Raw genomic sequence first — 19366 nt, 5'->3', positions numbered from 1 at the left:
TCTCTTATTCTAGTACGCTGTGCAGCTTCCAATGAGTAAAGAGAATCGATGAAATAGATATGTATATGAAAAATACGTCAACACGAATCTCAAAAAAGACAAAAGACTCAGAAGAAAAATATGACAGATCAAACGTAGCTATTGACGATCAATTGTGATGAGATTGGCGAAGAAGGCGTATAGTTCGAGCAATCGAAAGAATGTTATAGAGGATTTCTCACAGGGCGACGCTTCGCTTCAGGTCGATCGACAAGAAACACCCTTTCAGATTAAAAAACCAACGAAGTCTAGGTTTGACAAACGACCGACGAACTTCCTACTGGTCGAATTAGTCATCCGGTCTTATTGTAAGCAAATATCTTTGTAATTACCAAAAGACCCTTTTGAAAAGTCAGTGATGAGTGGACTGATATATAATTTTGTAAAATTGGACTCATTCCTATAAATAGGAAGCCCATATCATGAATAAAAGTTACTCTATTTAACTACTTTCTACTGTGCTCTCTCTATCTTTTTTATCCTTCCCTTTATAACGTTCTTTACCTTAGATGTGTTTCCTGAACATTTTTTAAGTCCTCTCTATAAATTTTTTGGATCAATTCTCTAATATACAACATAAATATAAATATACATATACACAACTTAAAAATTTATCAAGACACATGTTTATAAGCATAGAATAAAATTCATCATTTGAATTTATATTTTTATTATATAGAAAGCTATGATTTATATATTTTTATAAAAATAAACTTTATTTTATAAACATGTGTCTAATTTATTTTTTAATTCCTATACCATATCTAATCAAAAAAAGAGAAAAAAATTAGTGGTGAAGCATTCCTACCTTTATATAGCCGCCGGGTGGTTATCGAATGGGTTCGCTTTCGCGGTGCATAGTTCATTGAACCGAACCGCTACAACTCTCCCTCCCACTGTCGACAAAATCGGCACGCACAATCAGAGTAGGTGAAGGTGGCGATTCAGAAATTCTCCTGTGGCGACCACATTTCCGCCATGATTTCCTCCCGAATTCCTGTTCCGGTTCTCTTCGGTGATGGTTAGAGTTTTCGTCTTAAGCTCATTTCGTTCCAGATGTGTCTTTTGCTGCTCTGATTTGTCGTAGTTCTAATTTATTTATTGAAATTTGTGGAGAAATCTGAAATCATAAGGGATTCACATGGGTTTTGGTGTATGAGACCAAGGGAGAGATTTTTCTTCGATCCTATCATGTTTTAACTTGTCTCGTTCGTGTCCTTTTTTCCCCTCTGAGATTTAGGGGATTTTGCTCTTGGTGCACGAATTCCGGGGATTAAGCCAGTATCTGTTTAATGGAGATTGAATAAAAAAGGATAATAATATTTCTTCTATCGCGTGTTAGTTATTGGTTACAATTTAACCGATAAAACTGATCAATCTATTAGAAGGGAGTGAGAGGAAAACAGGATTTGATTTTGTTTAATTTGAAGCTTTTTCTTCATGGATGCGAATTTAGCTTCAGGTAATATGATCCCTGGTGCTTCGTATGGGGTAATAGATCTCCAAGGCTCCATGCACATGCATCACCATCAAAACCCAAATGCATCCTTTCACCATCATTTACAACAGTCAGGCCATTGTCAACGTCAGGGCTCACTGATGCATCCTCCTATGCATGATGTTTTCCCACTGCAAATTAATCATATGAAAGACTGCGATCAACAACTGGTTCAGCCCATGATGGATTATGACAAGAAGGGAGAGTGCTGTAAGAACTCTGCAAGTGATGATGATGAACTGAGCTTGAACACTGATGATGGTGTTCTTTGCCAGAACGAAGCTGGAAAGGGGAATAAAGGCTCTCCTTGGCAAAGAATGAAGTGGACTGATTTAATGGTTAGGCTTTTAATTACCGCTGTTTCTTATTTAGGAGAAGATGCCTTGTCTGAGTGCACTAGCAGCGGGAGAAGAAAGGCTTCCTTAGTGCAGAAGAAAGGAAAATGGAAATTGATATCAAAGGTTTTGGCTGAGAGGGGATTCTATGTATCTCCTCAACAGTGTGAGGACAAGTTCAATGATCTCAACAAAAGGTATAAGAGGCTTACTGATATTCTTGGTAGGGGAACATCCTGCAAAGTTGTGGAAAATCCAGCGCTTTTGGATTTGATGAGCCATATTCCTGATAAGGCTAAGGATGATGTGAGGAAGATTTTGAGTTCAAAGCATCTTTTCTATGAAGAGATGTGCTCTTACCATAATGGTAACAGGTTGAATTTACCAGCTAATCCAGCTCTTAAGCGTTCATTGCAGTTAGCTATGATGAGTAAAGATGATCATGAAACAAAGAGGGGTGTAAATGATGAGCTTGATGTGGCTAATCATGGAGATTCAGAGGATGGGGAAGAAGATCCAGAGGATAACCATAGGGATATTGGAGGATCATGTTTTCACAAGAGAGTGAAGCATGGAGAAGAAATGTCCTTTACAAACTCGTTGGGTTCTCAGGATTTCAACAGAAGGACTGACCCAATGGCTGCTCACACGGATGCTAGCTATGCGCTGCCAGAAGGTCCTAAGGCTGCTTGGTTACAGATGGAGATGCTGAGGTCTCGCTCAATTCAGCTGGAAGAGCAGAGTCTGCATATCCAATCTCAGATGTTGGAACTTGAGCAGCAGCGGCTTAAATGGCAACGTTTTAGCAAGAAGAAGGACAAGGAATTGGATAAGATGAGGATGGAGAACGAAAGGATAAAGCTTGGTAATGAAAGATTGTCATTAGATTTGAAGCATAAACAGCTGGAGCGTGGACTAAATTGAAATATCAAATCCACATTTTTATCAGAGCTATAATGTCTCAATCTACTGGTTTTGAAACCTGACGATAATGCTAAGTAAACCTAAGAAAACTGCCTACTTGTAGATTTTTTTTGTCTTGTCACAATTCAGTGGCTCTTAGAACTATCATATTGGACTTGCTTTAGTAGATATTGGTTATCATAGCATGTTCTCGGTCATATATTGAAGAAGATGAATCGATTTTTATTCTGGCATCATTTTCTTCTGGAAAGCAGTGTATGATTGAAGTGCGTTAATCTTTTTTATTTCATTCGGATTGGCTTCTATTACTACGGATTCACAATTATATAGTTTTTATTTGTTTCAGGGTAGGTTTTGGAGTGTTTGCTCAACCGCATGTTCTCGGTCATATATTGAAGAAGATGAATCGGTTTTTATTCTGGCATCATTTTCTTCTGTAAAGCAATGTATGATTGAAGTGCGTTAATCTTTTTGATTTCATTCGGATTGGCTACTATTACTAAGGATTCACAATTATATAGTTTTTATTTGTTTTAGGGTAGGTTTTGGAGTGCTTGCTCAACTACTAATATTCATTTTCTGCTTATCCATTTGAATTGTTTTCAAATAACAAAGACATAGAAGCTATATTGTTGCCAAATTCCATAGTTTCTACCTGATAAATGCCATATTAGAAACTGAGGTTAGGTTACTTGGAGTATGGGTAACAGTCTTTGTGCTTTTTGCTATATTTACTTATGCCGTTATTTTTTAATTCTTTAATGGTGAAGCTCTAAAGGATAAATTAAAAAATGATTATCTTAAAGAGTGGTGGGACTAACATTTATTGATGACAATTTATTGAAAGATGGACATATATGATTTGCACTTGTATAATGAATGGTGGAAGATTTATCAATAAAATGGGTAGATAAAATTATTGTTAAAAATTAGGTAGAAAAATATTAGATCAAAGGTAATGTGAATAGAGTTATGAAAAAAACGAGAGCATAACAGGCAACCGTTGACATGAAGGAATTGCGAATGTGGCTAACAACAAATTATTAGGATAAAGTTAATGATGTTGTAATTTTATGATTATACTTGCTGTTTGACTGCTACATTTTGTTTCCTAGGACATTTACTTGTTTTGATCTGGTATATTCTTTTGTTTCTGCTACTTGAGCCTTTGTTGAGCGACTTTTACATAACTCAGCTGGTTTTCTTCTTAAGCTTTCACACACACACACGTGAATATAAATATAAATTAAAGGTGTTCCATATGTAAATACAGAGAAATTGAGTGGCATTTATGTAAATATTCCTATCATAAAATGCTTATGATTTTGTGGGAGGAATCAAATTTTCGACTCGATGAAGTTGTTCCTTGTTGCTTCTAATATCTGTTGAGTTCTGAATGTCTAAGTAGGTAGGCTTATGAATCATGATTCGGTGGCATTCCATATGAACATTAATGACTGTTTTTCTTTAATTAGCTGATTATCAAGTTTACTGATACACTCTTTGTTTTTTTTTTGGCTGATTTTAAATTTTTTGGAAACGAAGAACTCCTATGAGAAGCAAATGAGCCTATATAAGCAGGCTATGAATTACTGAATTAGCTTGATTTCTGCTCTTCACACAAAACAAAGAGTTCTGCTAGGTAAACGACTTTATAATGAAATGCAACACTAGTAATGTCTCTTCAATAATTTCTAGAATTCTAGTTCCATATTTTGATTTAACTTATCTTTCATAGACAATTTCTATATTTCATTAAAAAGATGTTCTATCTGCTCTGTTTCATCACCTAGCTGGCTAGCAGCATAGAAAATCTTCACACCCACATAATGTAAAACTATGATTTATATGCTTTAAGCACTTTAGATAAAAGCAGAAAACATAATACCTAATTTAAGTGATTAAAAGCTTGTCAAAACTATGATTTTTTTATTTTTGTGGGAAATTTACATCCATTCCACAGTTTTTATGTATTTACATATATATATATATATGGCACTTTGGTGTCATAAACATATGCTTGAAAAAATGTGCATACAAAAAAGTTAGTATTTTTGATGTGATATTAAAGATTTGAGTGTTATGAATGTAAATATGAAAGTTAGGTGTTAGATATGTAAATACATAAGTATAGTGCGGTGTGTATGTAAATGGCACCCCGCTTTCTAATTACTGAACTCTTTGATATTCTTCATAAACTAGCAGCGTAGAAAGCTCTGTTGTCTTTAGAGGAGAATATATTTTTCTGTCAGCTTAGCTCAAGAGAAAATTCTCGCACTAATGTTCACTACCATGCTTAACGGTATTTCCAAGTATTAATACGGACCGAATGCTGACCTGCAGAAGCATATAACTGAGTGCTAAAAAACAATAAAATCTACGTTCGTAGTCTAATAAAACGAGGACACACGAAATGTCCAAAATGAGGACACATGAGATGTCCTACCAACGGGATAGATGAAAAAAATAATTTTTTTCGGGCCGCCCGGCCTGAAACCTAGACCCGCTTTTTTTTAAATTTAAAAATTTAACTTTTGATCGTGTGACGCGAACCCAATCCAACCCAAAGTGGTGACGCTTCTAATAAAACCGCAAAATAATCGAATAACACAACATAATACTCGAATAACATTTCTTTTTTCACAAATAACACCACGGAATATAAAATAACCCCGCGGAATATTGAAATAAAATGCTTAGAAGGTCGAATAGCACCGTGGAAATTGAAATAACACAGGGAATATTCTGAATAACGCAATCCTAAATCAAGTAACACGGGGAATATTCCAATAACCGTAAAATAATCGAATAACACCACATAATACTCGAATAACACTTCAATTTTCACAAAATAACACCGCGGACTTTAAAAATAACGCGGATGGAATATATCTGTAACAAAGCGGGAAAGCTAAATAACGCAGAGGAGTATTCCTATAACACAACGATTATTTCCGTATTACGTGGTGTTATTTAAGTGCGAATCAGTATTATTCATGTGTTATTCTGGTGTTATTGAAGTCTTAAAGCACTGAAAGTTGTGAAAATATAGTAATTTCAATTGTTTCCGTTAACTTTCACGAATGACATAAGTTTATTTGTTTTTCCACATACTCAATATTTTTAAAGTTTGTAATCTTCTAATTCATTTAAGTGCGAATCAGTATTATTCATGTGTTATTCCAGTGTTATTGGAGTCTTAAAACACTGAAATTTGTGAAAATATAGTAATTTTAATTGTTTCCGATAACTTTCACGAATGAAATAAGTTTATTTGTTTTTTCACATACTCGATATTTTTAAAGCACGTAATCTTCTAATTTTAATTAAAAGATATTGAATTTAAGAATAAAGGTTCGGGTTTATTTTTTTTATACCGAAATTCTATGTGAATCCGACATTTCACATGTCATCATTTTATTGGACTCCAAACGTAGCTCTAAATTCGGAGTATTTATGTAATATTTTCTCAAAAAATTATGTCATACAAGGGATATGGTGTGTTGGTTTTTGTTTTTCAAGCTGTGCTCTATTTCGGCCCCTTTAAGCGATTGTATTTTTTGGGGGCGTCTACATTCATACCACCCAATTCTCATGTATTTGCATATATAAGAGTGTAGTGATTATATATAAATTATGATTTAATTTTTTAAAGGAAGAAATCTATTGTAGCAAAATTACTTTAATTTTTTTTAAACGGTACTTTGGTAGCTAATTTTAGGGACATTTGTAGCCTGCGTTTGGGGATGTTTGATCTAGTTGGCACTTACCCGAGGACCGTAACGCCAAATCTTCTTTCACGCCAGCCTTTGCACGAAGACTTATTAAGTTCAAATTTATTATAATTATTTTTTTAAATGAGCAATAAATTATGGGGGAATTTACTAACTGTTGAGTTCAAATTTGTTTGTCAATCACACCCGAGAAATAGAGTAAGAAGAGAGAGGGATAGAGGGAGAGAAGAGAATAGTAATGAACAATAATTAATCTTAATATTCATAAAATGTTTCTCTTATTTGTAGGTGAGAGAGTACAATGATGATATTATATTTTTTCCACAATTTGGAAGATGTCATACTAAGTTATTTTAGGTATTTTACATGCATGGGCTTCTTGTTCGACTGGTTTCTGGCTCGGTCGGCCAAACTTAGTTTGTTTCGGGTTGACAGGATCATCTCAGTCGGTTGAGCTTGATCATTATTGGTTGATTGACTGATGTAGTTTTGCTGACAATTAGTGATCCCAAATGAGGAGCTTGAGTAATATGCATGTAAATCTTCGTAAATGATATAGTATAGCACAAATTTATGTCTAACAAAAAAAAAAAAGTATTCCCTGTTTGATTGTTCTACAACCAAATTTCATGTTTGAAATTTCTCATTTCATTTGTGCCTTTTTGTTCGACCAAATCTGATTTGAATTGTAGAAGGGTTGTTTTGACATCTCCAATTGGCCGAAGTTAGTGGGCTTCTATTCTACTCTGCCTTTAATTCAACCTTAGGAATTTACGCCCCGATAAATGCTTAGCAAAATGGCAACCGAGAGATTCTCGTGCTACTTGTAACGGCCATGAGAGTGTTTTTCTCAATTTCCTAAACGGTTATTTTGTATGTTTTTATAAAAAAAATTATTTTTTTGGAAAATGAGATTCACACTTAATTTTTTTCTAAGAGAAAAAAGCATACAAAAACCTAATTACAACACAATACCAAACAAATATAAACTAAAATACCATCTAAAAGAAGAAAAAATAAAATAAAAAGTAGCATAAAAGACTAGAGGAACAAAATCTCCAAAAGAGAAACAGGATCACTAATCCCAAAGAGCGAAAGAGAGCCTGCAGCACAACAACAAGAAACAATTTAGAAGTCGAGCAAAATACAATTCAAAACATAAGTTCATCAAAAAAATATCAAATCAATGTTATCTATTAAGCAAACAACCACCTATTTGCAAAACAAATAATGAACAAGAAGAAAGCCAAAAAATAAAAATCCTAACCCAAATAATGCCAGAAAATAAAAGATACATTATATATCCATGTAATCAACAAAATGAAGGGACAAAAATGATCCTAGGCTCAGAACTTACCGGCACGATTATTACAATTCATTCTAGGAACTAAATATTCAAAAGAACGGTTGTTAAGTTTTACTATAAGTTTGGAAATCATCATAACTCATTCAATTTGAATCTTTGAAAAAAAAAATTCAAATATAAATCTATTCTTATCAAAAAAAAAAAAAAAAAAAAAATCATATCAGAACTAACGAAAAATCATATGAAACCAACTTTTATTATCAATACACCCTAGCAAAAAATTGTCAAAATATACTCCATCACAATGCCTCAAAACATTCGAACAAAGCGAGTCAAAATAGCAACTCCAAATCAGATCACAGGCCAACAAAGCATCCACATAAGAAAAGGATGTAAGGAAAATCATCAAAAAAGCCAAAATAAAAAAATAAAAAAGACGAAAGTCTGCTCCAACCTGATACAAAAAAAGAAAGACTCCAACATGTTGTCCAACAATCCATGAATTTAAAGCAATATAAGTACAATAAAAAATACCACCACAAAGTAACAAATATTCCCAAAAAAATAAAGTCTGCTCCAAATCGGAGCACTAGCCAACAAAGCATTTAAGAAATAGAGCAAAAAAAAAAGATACAAAGATAGAAGAACATCATAAATGTCGAACAAAAATGATAGCTCCAACCCAATAAAAATCATGGAAGGCTAGATAAAATAGATGCGGAAAAGAAATGCAAAGAGAATTCAAACAACCACTAAACTTCAAACACTCAACCTCCAAAATGATGGAACTACAAATTATAAAACCTTATTAAGGTTGGAATATCATTTTTTATTATCCAACTCTTGCTTTTATGCTTAATTTTTCAAAGTACATTTTAGCAATAATCTCAAAAGAACTATTAGAATTATTAAAAATTTTATTATTTTTTTTAAACCAATTCTCATAATAGTTTGAACAACCAAAGGTAGAATCTTTTTTGAATTTTACAACTAATACTCTCAACATGATAAAAAAATTTGAAAAAACTTACTAGCAATAAAAAATCAATAGAAATACAACTCTTCAAGAAATTATGAGAAAAATAATATTTAAAGAATAAATGATTATGAGTTTCTAAACCATTAAGGCATATAGAACAATTAAGACTAACATTATTACCCCTGGAGTTAAGAACATCATTAGTTTTAAAATTGGTGTTCAAAATTCTCCTAGAAAGCAAAGCCAAGTTAATAGAATAGTCTATATACCAAACTAATGTCTTCTAATCTCTAATGTATAAAATTTCATAAATAAAATTATATAACATTTTTGTTGCTATAATAATTCATTCCCTTACAAAGATAGCTAAAACATTCATCAATAATAGAGATGTCATGAGTAATAAGTAAATAACAAGTCAGAATATTTCAATGTTGGAGAAAAGACCAACAGTCATTAATAAGGACATCTTTATTTTGATAATTTTAGGTATATGAAACCATTCAAATATTATATCATCATAATTTTCAAATAAAGAGGATCCTTTAAGTCAATAATCAAAGAAGAAAAGAAGATTGCTCTTAGTATTAACTTGAAAAATAAGACATCTTCTAATTTTAAAAATAACTTTGATAATATCTTTCTGAAAGTAGATATTTTAGATATAATATTGATCCAGATGGTACCATGGTTATCCATACTCCACTTAAGCTAATAAAGAGTTAGAGTTTAAATGTCTTCAAATAATTTTTACTTTACACATTAAATTAATATTGTCTAAAGAAGGGACATCAAGACCTCCATGAGCTTTAGAAAGAGAAGTCATATTTTAAAAAATAGTTGTCATCTTATTATCACTATTTTTTTTTGAAAAAAATTAGTAATTAAGGAAATAATTCTCTTTCTAATACATTTAGGTAAATATGTAGAACAAAATTAATAATAATGATAACTTTTAATGGTGTAATTGCTTAATTGAAAATGACAAGCCATATAATTTTTTTTCTTCCAACCAGCCAACCATTTATGAAGCTTATCAATAATAATATGATAATCCATCATATTCAGGTTAAAGCAATTAATAGTAAAACCAAAATATTTCTGAGATAAAGATTTGATATTAATACCAATCATGTTACATAAAGTCTATTGCATAGTATAATTAATATACTTAGAATAACAAATAACAAACTTATAGAGGTTGATAACTAAATTAGAAGTATGTCTAAATATGTTCAAAACAATAGAAAGATGATACATAATGAGAGGAGAAACATCCCAAATAAATAATATATCATTAATATATATAAGGTGATTAATTTTATTAAAAATTTATTGCAAAATATAATTATTTTGAATATCCAACATGGAGGTAAGAGCATCAATCATAATAACAAATAAATAAGGTGAAAGAGGGCAACCTTGCCTCAAACCAGAGAAAGAAGCAAAATAACCATTCATTTTGACATTTATAATAACAAAATAATAAACATCAGTCATACAAACCTTGATCCAACTAATAAATCTCATAGGGAAACCCAATATGATCATTTATCATAAAGAAAATTTCGATCAACTTTATCAAAAGCATTAAGTAAGACAATTTTAGAAGATAATTTCCTATCAAAATTAATAAAGTTAAAGTCGTATAAAAGGTCATTTGTCAAAATGATATTATCAGCAATATCTTTTCATTTATGTAAAGTAGTTCAAACATAATTGATAATATTACAAAGTATATGCTTAATTTTATGAGCTAAAAATTTAACAATAACCTTATGCAATGTATTACAAAAGAGAGAAAAGATTAATATCATTTAAGGATTAAGCATCTTGCCTCTTTGGAATTAAAGTCATAACAATATGTTTGACTCTATTAGAAAGCTTATTGGGAAGCTTACTAAAATTAAGAAATCTTTTATTGCATGAATAGAATCTCGTCAGTATTCCAAGAACCTTTAAAAAAATTAGAAGAAAAATAATCAGATTCAGGAGATTAGCAGGTCCCAATAGAATAAAAAACATTCTAATTTCTTCATTAGAGAAATCCTTTATTAAAGCTTCACAATCTCATAAAAAAAATGATATTAATAATAAAAAAATATATAAAAAATAGAAGTACAAACATCAACCTAATTATTAAGTAAAGATTTTTAAAAAGAAATAGTTTATTTAGCGATTTCCTTTTGCTTACTAATTACCATTGACTAAAATTTCTTTAATAAAAGTAAATTATTCATAATTCTATTCTTTTAATAAAATAAATTTTACATCTTCACCTTTACATAACCATTCAAGCTTAGCGCTTTGCTTTAATCATTTATAATTAGAAGAAATAAAGTTATGAAGTTTTTCTTCGTTACAAGAGGCTTGACTAAGTAAATGTTTAACAAAGAGAATTGATGCCCAACTTATTCATAATGTTTTCCTTTTAACTCAGTAATATAATTTTCAAGATAGTTCGAATTATATCAATTCAGATGCTTAAAAGCTTCTTTTCACATTTATTAGTTTATTACAAAGGGAAAATCAAGGATCTCCTTTAACATTAATGTTCCAAGGATCATGAACAATATAAAAAAATCTAAAGCAATCGCTCCAATAGTTCTTATATAAAAATCTATGTTTCAAAACATAAGAGGTTCCCATAGAAATTGAAATAGAAAAACGATGAGAAGTGAAATTATTCAAAACTATAAAGAAAAAAGAAAAGAAAAAGAATCAATTTGAAAAGTATTACAAAAGTTATGTCAAGAAGACAACTTTTAGGATTATCAATTTAATTATTATATCAGCTAAAATTATTAAGTTAACTTACAAAGAATAAATTGAATATCACATAGTTTCTCACTAATTCTAAGCATAAAATTAAAGTTACCCGACAAAAGCTAATGATCATTAACATTAGCAGCAAGATTAGCAATTTAACTCAATAGAAACTTCTTAACATTAACACTATTGTATGCATAAATTAAAGTTATAAAAAATATGACAATAGAAGAGAATATAACTTGCCCATGAATATATCGTGATATGACATCTAAAACATTAAAAGAAAGAAAGACAAAATTCCATTTAACCCAAATATGACTATTTTTAGCAATATTAAAATCAGTCATATTTCCTTCATTATTAAAAAGTCTAAATCTATTAATAGAGAAATTATCTGAAGAAAGAGCAAAGAGAGAAATACCAGTAAGAGTAGCATTAAACATAATAGGGTAAATATTACCTGACATAACTGTTTTGGTTCTTTTTCTCTTTTTATTTTTTAAGTAGTCGTCAACTTGTCTATTGTCGTATAATTCTCTTTCCAAAGAAGTTTCTCTTCCATATTATATAGTTGATCTGAAGAAGAGAGGGATCAAAAAGATAAGGATATACAATAAAGGAGACAAACAAGAGAAATAACATGTGAAGCTTATGTGCGATAAATCTCATGTGATACGTTAAGAGTGTACATCCAAATATGTTCGTACAGAAACACTTTGAACAGAATACCCACGAAATAGTACCCGCATAAGCTACTCAAACTAGAGAATCAAATTTATAAATTTGTTTTGAGGTCAAGAGTGCTTCCAAAGGGGCGTATCCTATTTAGTTAATTACATCTTCGGGGTTGCCATATAATACTTTCCATCAGAGGAGTTCTGCTTACAATTGGATGACAACGAGCAAGAGTGTCGTAAAAGATAGTTATCTCAAAGGAAACATCCCGACATTTTTTAAGCTCCCGCTAAGCCACATGGCAGAGAGTAAGGGTGTGTTTGGGGCGACGGGGGACCTGTGGCGCGGCACTATGCCGCTACTTACGCCTGTTTGGGGAGGCGTTGCCGCCGTAGCCTCCCGCAATTCGGTGCGAACGCGGAAAGCTCCCTGCTACCTGCGGCCCAGCTTCGTGGATCGGCTTTTTACCCCCGTGTTTTTCCCCCCGGCCCCCCTTCCGCGACAGTAGATCCCACGAAAGAAGAGGAAGCCGCGATCTTCTCCCCTCTCCTTCCCTCTCCTCCGCGACAAAAAAAAAACGTCCTCGGCTGTGGGAGTAACAAGCGAAGGAATAGCTTCTTCCCGGAACCCAAGGAGCACGAGGAAGGTAACCACTTTTTTCCCATTTCCTTCGGTTCCACTCGTTCCCTTCTGAAAATTTCGTTCGATCAGCCTTAAATCCCTCCATAGCGGATGTAAAATCTCACATCCTGGTTTGTTGTCTTCCCCACCGTCCTCTTTTTTCTGTTGATTAGGGTTTTTTTTTGGTTTTTCACATTAGGTTTCATGCGTGGCATTAGGTTATTCGCTATTGCAAAGAAATCATAACTTTCAAGGCTTTTGTTACTGAAATCTGGTCACTATTTTGAATATGTAAAATGGAAAATAATTGCAATTTTTTTCTTGAGTAATATCATCGCGGCTCCATTGGATAGATATTATAAAGGCATAATATTCATACCATTCAATTATTTTGTAATTATATATGTAAATTGAAGTGTTAAATACGAATATTTATAAGAATTGAATGGTATGTATGTAAATTTTCCAATGTTTTTAGTGTTAAATTGTCTAATTGCTTATTTTTAGAATTATTTATCTGTAGTTGATGTGTTGTATCTTTGGGGGCTATACAAATATTCGGAAAACTTCAAAGTTTATGTATTAGATATGTAAATACATAAGATTATGTTGCATATGTGTTCTTATTCATAAACAGAAGTTGTTAGCACTTTGGGGACTTACTAAAGTTCCAAAAAAATTATTGTTATACTCTTCTTTTAAACAGTTTTGCCAAACAGGGGCAGTATGGTCTTTTTTTCCTAAACAGCTGCCCGACAACTGGTTTCATGCAGCTGCACCAAACAGATAGTCAGCTTCCTTGCATCTGCTTCCCCACAGCTGCTTCCTAGGGTAGCGCAGCTGCAGCTGAAAAGCTGAGAAGCTGCAGCTGTGCCAAACAGAGCAGTCTCTTGTGATTCTAAATGGGTAGCAGCGCATAGGTAATCGAGGCCGTGAAATAACCAAGTTATTTGGTAAGAAACATCCCACCGCTATGAGGCCAGACCAGATCGTATGGGTAGAGGGAAAATCATCGTATCCCAAATAGGCAGTGATCTATCAGCTAAGTGAGACCTGCCAAATGACATAGATAAAAATGTCAAAGGAGTGATATGGCTCAATGAGGGTAAGCAATGGAAAAGAGAGAGTGATCATAATAAGGTAGAGATAGTCGGGTCAAGACACCATGGATCATTCATACCAAGCTATTTGAACCCCAAGTCTATCTGGTCGAGAAGGTAGTCGACCAAACTCAACCGGATGCTTCTTTGACAGCAATCCATGAATTGCATCGTCCAAAGAAACCTCAGTAGTCTAAGGTCAATAGAAAGAGACTCTACTTGTGTATCGTAGGGGTTGGATTATGTAGATGTGTGACTTATGCTTGCCAAACATAAGTAACAAGCTGCCTCCATGAGAGAAAAGTGAGCCCAACTTATCAAGCTAGATTGCTCTCATAAAAGGTTTTACACCTCATCTGAGTTGGGGAACCTTCTAATAACTTAGGCGTTCTAGAAACCACCTAAGGTAAAAAAAAATTATGCAAGGCCGATCAGTTTGGAGGAGTGCGGGGACTCATTCTCGGGACATGCAACATGCAATGCAATTATCTGGAGTAATTCTTAGATTGTTTTGGCTCTATTAATATGACTTGGATTATGCCCATGCAATGCGATCTATTTTAAAGCTGACTTGCAGGACGGTTAAGAAAGTAAAGTGCTGTTTTAAATCTTTGGATAATATAATCCTAAATTTTAATTAGCCTTAAAATATTTAAAAAATATATGATATGAACGTTTGAAGCATGAAAGGATATACAATAAGAGTTTTAAATTGATTTTATATGTATGATACGTTTAAGTGAATTTAAAAGCAAAAGCAAAGACATGAAATATGTAAGATTTTAAAGAGAGAACATTTTAATATGTAAATACAAAGGAGTGAGTAAAATATCACATAACAAAAAGATTTACATATACACTGCTCATTAATTTCTATCTAATTACATATCTAACAGCTCAATTTTTACATATTTGTCATCTTATATATGTATATATATGCATTAAAGTTGTATCTCATTTAAAAAAAAAGAAAATAAAACTGATAATTTTTATGTGATATAAAAGATTTGGTTGGTATTAATATAAAAACTCAAAATTTATGACTAGATAAAGAAGAGAAATGATGGGGAAATTAATCGCTCCAAAAACTTGCAATCATGAAATATATTTATGAGACTGGGCCAATGAGAGGGCCAGACGGTGTGGATCAGGCTTATTCGGGCTTTGACTAAGCTTAGGCAGGCTTTGGCAGGGACGATCTCATTAGACTTGTGTGCCATGAAATTTTAATAGTTATTCATATATACAACATCTTAATATCCCAATTATAGAAATATTTATAGTGTATACCACTTGAGAAAAAAAATCAAGATTATTGATATTTTTGGAAAATTTTGGAAAATTAAATATTATATAAGTAAAAATTTATGTGATAGATATTAGATATGCAAATTTATAAGGATTGTAGGGCTTGTATGTGATTCCCCCTTTTAAAATTCAGCCATTTTAGGTAAACACCTATTTCATTTATCTTAGGGCAGCAAATGATTCATTAATTATTCAATGTATCGCATTAGGGCAGCAAATGATTCATTAATTATTCAATGTACCGCACAAAGAACAAAGTCATAAAAAAACGGTCCATTGTTGCTGATTATTCAATGTATCGCAGGGTCAAACATTAGATATAATGGTCGAGATCCGTTTTTTTAGATATTCAATTTTATAAATTAATAGCAATTTCTTTTTCTTAAAATTTCTAAATTGAAAAATTTACATATGTAACACTTACAACTATCATATTTACATATTCAACCGCTAAATTTTACTAATAACATAATGTAACTCTTCGCTAAACCAAACTAGTCATAACAAAATCTCATCAGACGAGAAATAAGAGATAAGTGTTGGCTACTGATGGTAAGTATGGCTGTGAATTTAACTCAAAGATTGTTAATCACTCGAAAATTGATTTGAATTGCAGCTTGCAATGAAAGAAATGAGTCGTTATGAGCCAAAATTTTAGATCAAAATTTTTTCGACCTGATGTTGAGTCACACATGGATGGGCTTGAATTAGCTCGGCTTGAAATATCTTTTTATTAAAAAAAGTTATAGATAATGCTAAATAAAATCTAATTCAACGAGGAAAGAGTAAATTTCGAGCTGGAACAGATACAAATAACTCAATTTGAGCCTTTTTTTTTCTTAATTTCAAGCCGACTTGAGCTGATTTCGTTCAGGAACGGATCCAAATAACATAAATTTAAGCCAAATCATTTCAATTTCAAGCTGAATCAAGTCCGATTCAATTTTAAGCAAAAATGGCTCGAAATAGAAATCAAAGCATTCGAGCTAATGTCGAGTCAGCCCCAACTCGGGCCGAAATCAACACATTATCAACCCTAATGATAATTCCTCACTCTCAAAACTATATAAAGAATGAGCATGCAATTATTTAAAGTTTTGAATCTTATACAACTAATTAATAAAATTAAATTTCAATTTGAGGGTTAATTATGTAAATCCCCTCATTTAATAAGCAATAATTACTAATTAAATCTTGATCCCATAAATCCGGTACAAACGTACGCCTCAGCGACGATACAGACTGTAAATTTAAATTTCAAGCCTGTAACCCTTTATTTCGTTTGTCTGCCCATTCATCAGACCAACGAGAATATATCGGCGAGAAATTGGAGCTTTCCATTATAAAATCTCGCGACCTGCATTTCTCTCTCAAAAAACCTTCTTCTCTCTCTCTCTCTCCCTCCCTCCCAATTTCGTAAGCTTTCGAAGTCAAAAAACCTTCTTCTCTCTCTCTCTCTCCCTCCCAATTTCGTAAGCTTTCGAAGAGAGACGGAGAATGGGGGGCTGCGCCACGAAGCCTCTGGATTTGAGGAAGGAAGCGGAGGCTCCTAAACCGGCTGACGAGCCGGGCGCCGGCGTTGCTGAGCCGGCCGGCGTTTCTGAGCCGGCGAAGGCTGAGGAAGCTGGTTCGGGAGAGGAGAAAGCTGAAGGACAGAAATCTCTAGGCAATCTCTTCAAAGAGAAGGAGGTGAGTTTTCCGAAAAAATATTATATCAGGATTTCGCATCTAGCACGTAGAGTTATGTGTGAAGTCTAATGAAATTACGTCGTGAAGGTGATCGGTCCGATAACGTAAGAGAATATTTTCCTCGTGTTATTCATGTATTATTGTGTGTTATTCAAGTATTATTGAAGTGTTATTGAGTTATTATAACACCGAAAATATTTCCAGAACACAATAACACCTGAATAACACACAATAACATCTGAATAACATGAGATGAATATTTTCTTATGTTATCGGGCCGATCACCTCCACATAATACTTTCATTGGACTCCTCCCGATGTAATATTTTTTCGAGTTTTCCTCTTTGAAAAAATTGATGGATCATCATCATATATACATACTTGGGTAACATATTTTTAATAGGATTTATGTTAGATGTAACGTAAATCCAGTCAAACAAGTAGAACACGAAAGTTAAATACGGTGCATCACTAAATCCAAATTTTCTCTCTTGATTTGGTAAATTCAGATTTATTAAATCCTATTTTTAGGTGAATTTAATTAATTTAATTTGGGAAGAAAAATACAATGAGGATTTGACATTAATACGCCAAACACATCAAAAAAATTTAATTGAATTTAATATTAACTTAATCAAATAGTATTACTAAATCATATTTGACTTGACCCTCCCTTGATTTGTTCGCGTTTGTATTTTAAAGTAAATTGAATTACATATCATAAACTTTTTATATGTATATATATCTAAAATTTAAATTTTTTTTTGTAATTGATATAATATTTTAATCTCTTAATCTCATTTAAATTTCATTGACATTAATAACACTTAATTTATCTTCTTACGCAATTTAGACCTATAAATTTATTGGAGACATTTTAAAATTTTGGGCTGTAGCTGAACACGAGCTGAGCCTGAGTTCAACTCGTTCATTTATATTTAAATAATAAAAATTTCTTCATGTTCAGCTCATTTGCTTAGCGAGTCGAACACGAGTTATTCGCGAAAAAAAAACTGTTTTAACACCCTAGTCACGTAGCAGTTGGATGTTAATAGTTAAGGAGAGATTTTAGTCTTATTATTTATATTAAAACTTAATTTAAATATAATTTAATATATTTTTCTTCTATTTTTTAATTAATAATTTTAATTGATTATGTAGCCTGGCAGTCAATTAAATTATTTAAAAATATTACTAAAGAATATATATATAAGAAAAAATTCCATGTCTTGATTCCACAAGCGCTGAAGCGTAGTTATTTTATAGGCGGAGTCCACCGTTGCAGTCGGGGAGGAGAAACCAAAGGAGGAGACTGATAAAGCCTCGACCAAAGATGCAGAGTCGAAGCCGGAGGCCTCTGAGGTTAAGGCCGAAGCCGTTGCTGCTGCTGAGGAGCAGCAGCAGTGAAGAGAGCTGATGAAGGAAATATTGTCTTCTTGTTCTGTGATATTTGTTGGTTCAATGATCGAATGCTTACATGGTGCATGTGTTTTGAAGGATGGTTTGATTTTCATATTTTGGTAATTTCCTTGATTATCATTTTGTTATGAAGTGAAGGATTTGATTCTTTATTTGGAAGAAAGAATTATTATCTTGGGTTAATGTGTAATTAAGTACTTGTGGAAATATTTATCGATAAGAAACTTTGCTTGGTATGTAAAATCAACATTTTAGCTGATCAAAGGCATAAATGAAGAAGCTTGGGAAAATATGATTAAATCTTTGAGTATGGAGTTGTGAAGGGTGTTCATTTCGTGTTGAGTTTAACGTTAGAATTTCTCCTGTGGCCGTTTATTAGGCTCATTATTTGCTTGCTTCCAATGCATGAATGTTAGATAGAAAGAAAAAAAGAGAAGGCAAATGATACAAATGATGGCAATCTTTGAGGAATAACAATGATAAATGCATGTGATTTTCTCCCTTCTCTTTCTCTCATAAAAAAATGCCTACTACTTTTAGGGTCTACCTTTTGGATTGTATGATATGCAGTTGTAAGTGAAGACTATGAAGCCATGAAGGTGATTGTAACAGGAATGGACATGGGTCAATGTATGAGTAGAAGTTATTAACAAAGAAAACAATCCACTTGTTATCTCATGCAATTGTACATGGATAAACATGGTAAGAGTATTTTGGAAAACGAATTTAGTTACTTAGTTGTCCACCGTTCTGACGACAAGTTTGTATAATTATGTTATTGAGTGTGGATGGCTTTTTTATTGGTTTGAGCATTTCAGGTCTTGTTGTTGCCATTACCCTCATGCAAGATGATAGATCTTGGATTAAATGTTGGCTTTATGTGAAGCTGAACAAATATCATTTTGGATAGAGATTTGGTAAGAATATTTGTTGGCTGATCTTGAGAGTTAATACAATGAATTTGTAT

General features: G+C 32.5%; 2 protein-coding genes across 2 annotated transcripts; both read left to right on the top strand.

Moving 5' to 3' along the window:
* Positions 1-855: 855 nt before the first annotated feature.
* On the top strand, positions 856-3085 carry LOC110026543. The gene has a single exon (XM_020727513.1). The coding sequence runs from the start codon at positions 1480-1482 to the stop codon at positions 2794-2796; it is 1317 nt and encodes a 438-aa protein (XP_020583172.1). The 5' UTR covers positions 856-1479; the 3' UTR covers positions 2797-3085.
* A 13651-nt stretch (positions 3086-16736) lies between these two features.
* On the top strand, positions 16737-18615 carry LOC110026541. Its single transcript, XM_020727511.1, has 2 exons — positions 16737-16980; positions 18247-18615. Exons 1-2 carry the CDS (start codon positions 16789-16791, stop codon positions 18385-18387), a joined length of 333 nt encoding a protein of 110 aa, XP_020583170.1. The 5' UTR covers positions 16737-16788; the 3' UTR covers positions 18388-18615.
* The last annotated feature ends 751 nt before the right edge of the window (positions 18616-19366 follow it).

This window comes from Phalaenopsis equestris, unplaced genomic scaffold (assembly GCF_001263595.1).
Source record: "Phalaenopsis equestris unplaced genomic scaffold, ASM126359v1 Scaffold000376, whole genome shotgun sequence".
In the NCBI taxonomy this organism is placed as follows: Eukaryota; Viridiplantae; Streptophyta; class Magnoliopsida; order Asparagales; family Orchidaceae; genus Phalaenopsis; species Phalaenopsis equestris.
Note: the sequence above shows the minus strand (reverse complement) of the source record. Positions and strands in the feature narration are given on the sequence as shown.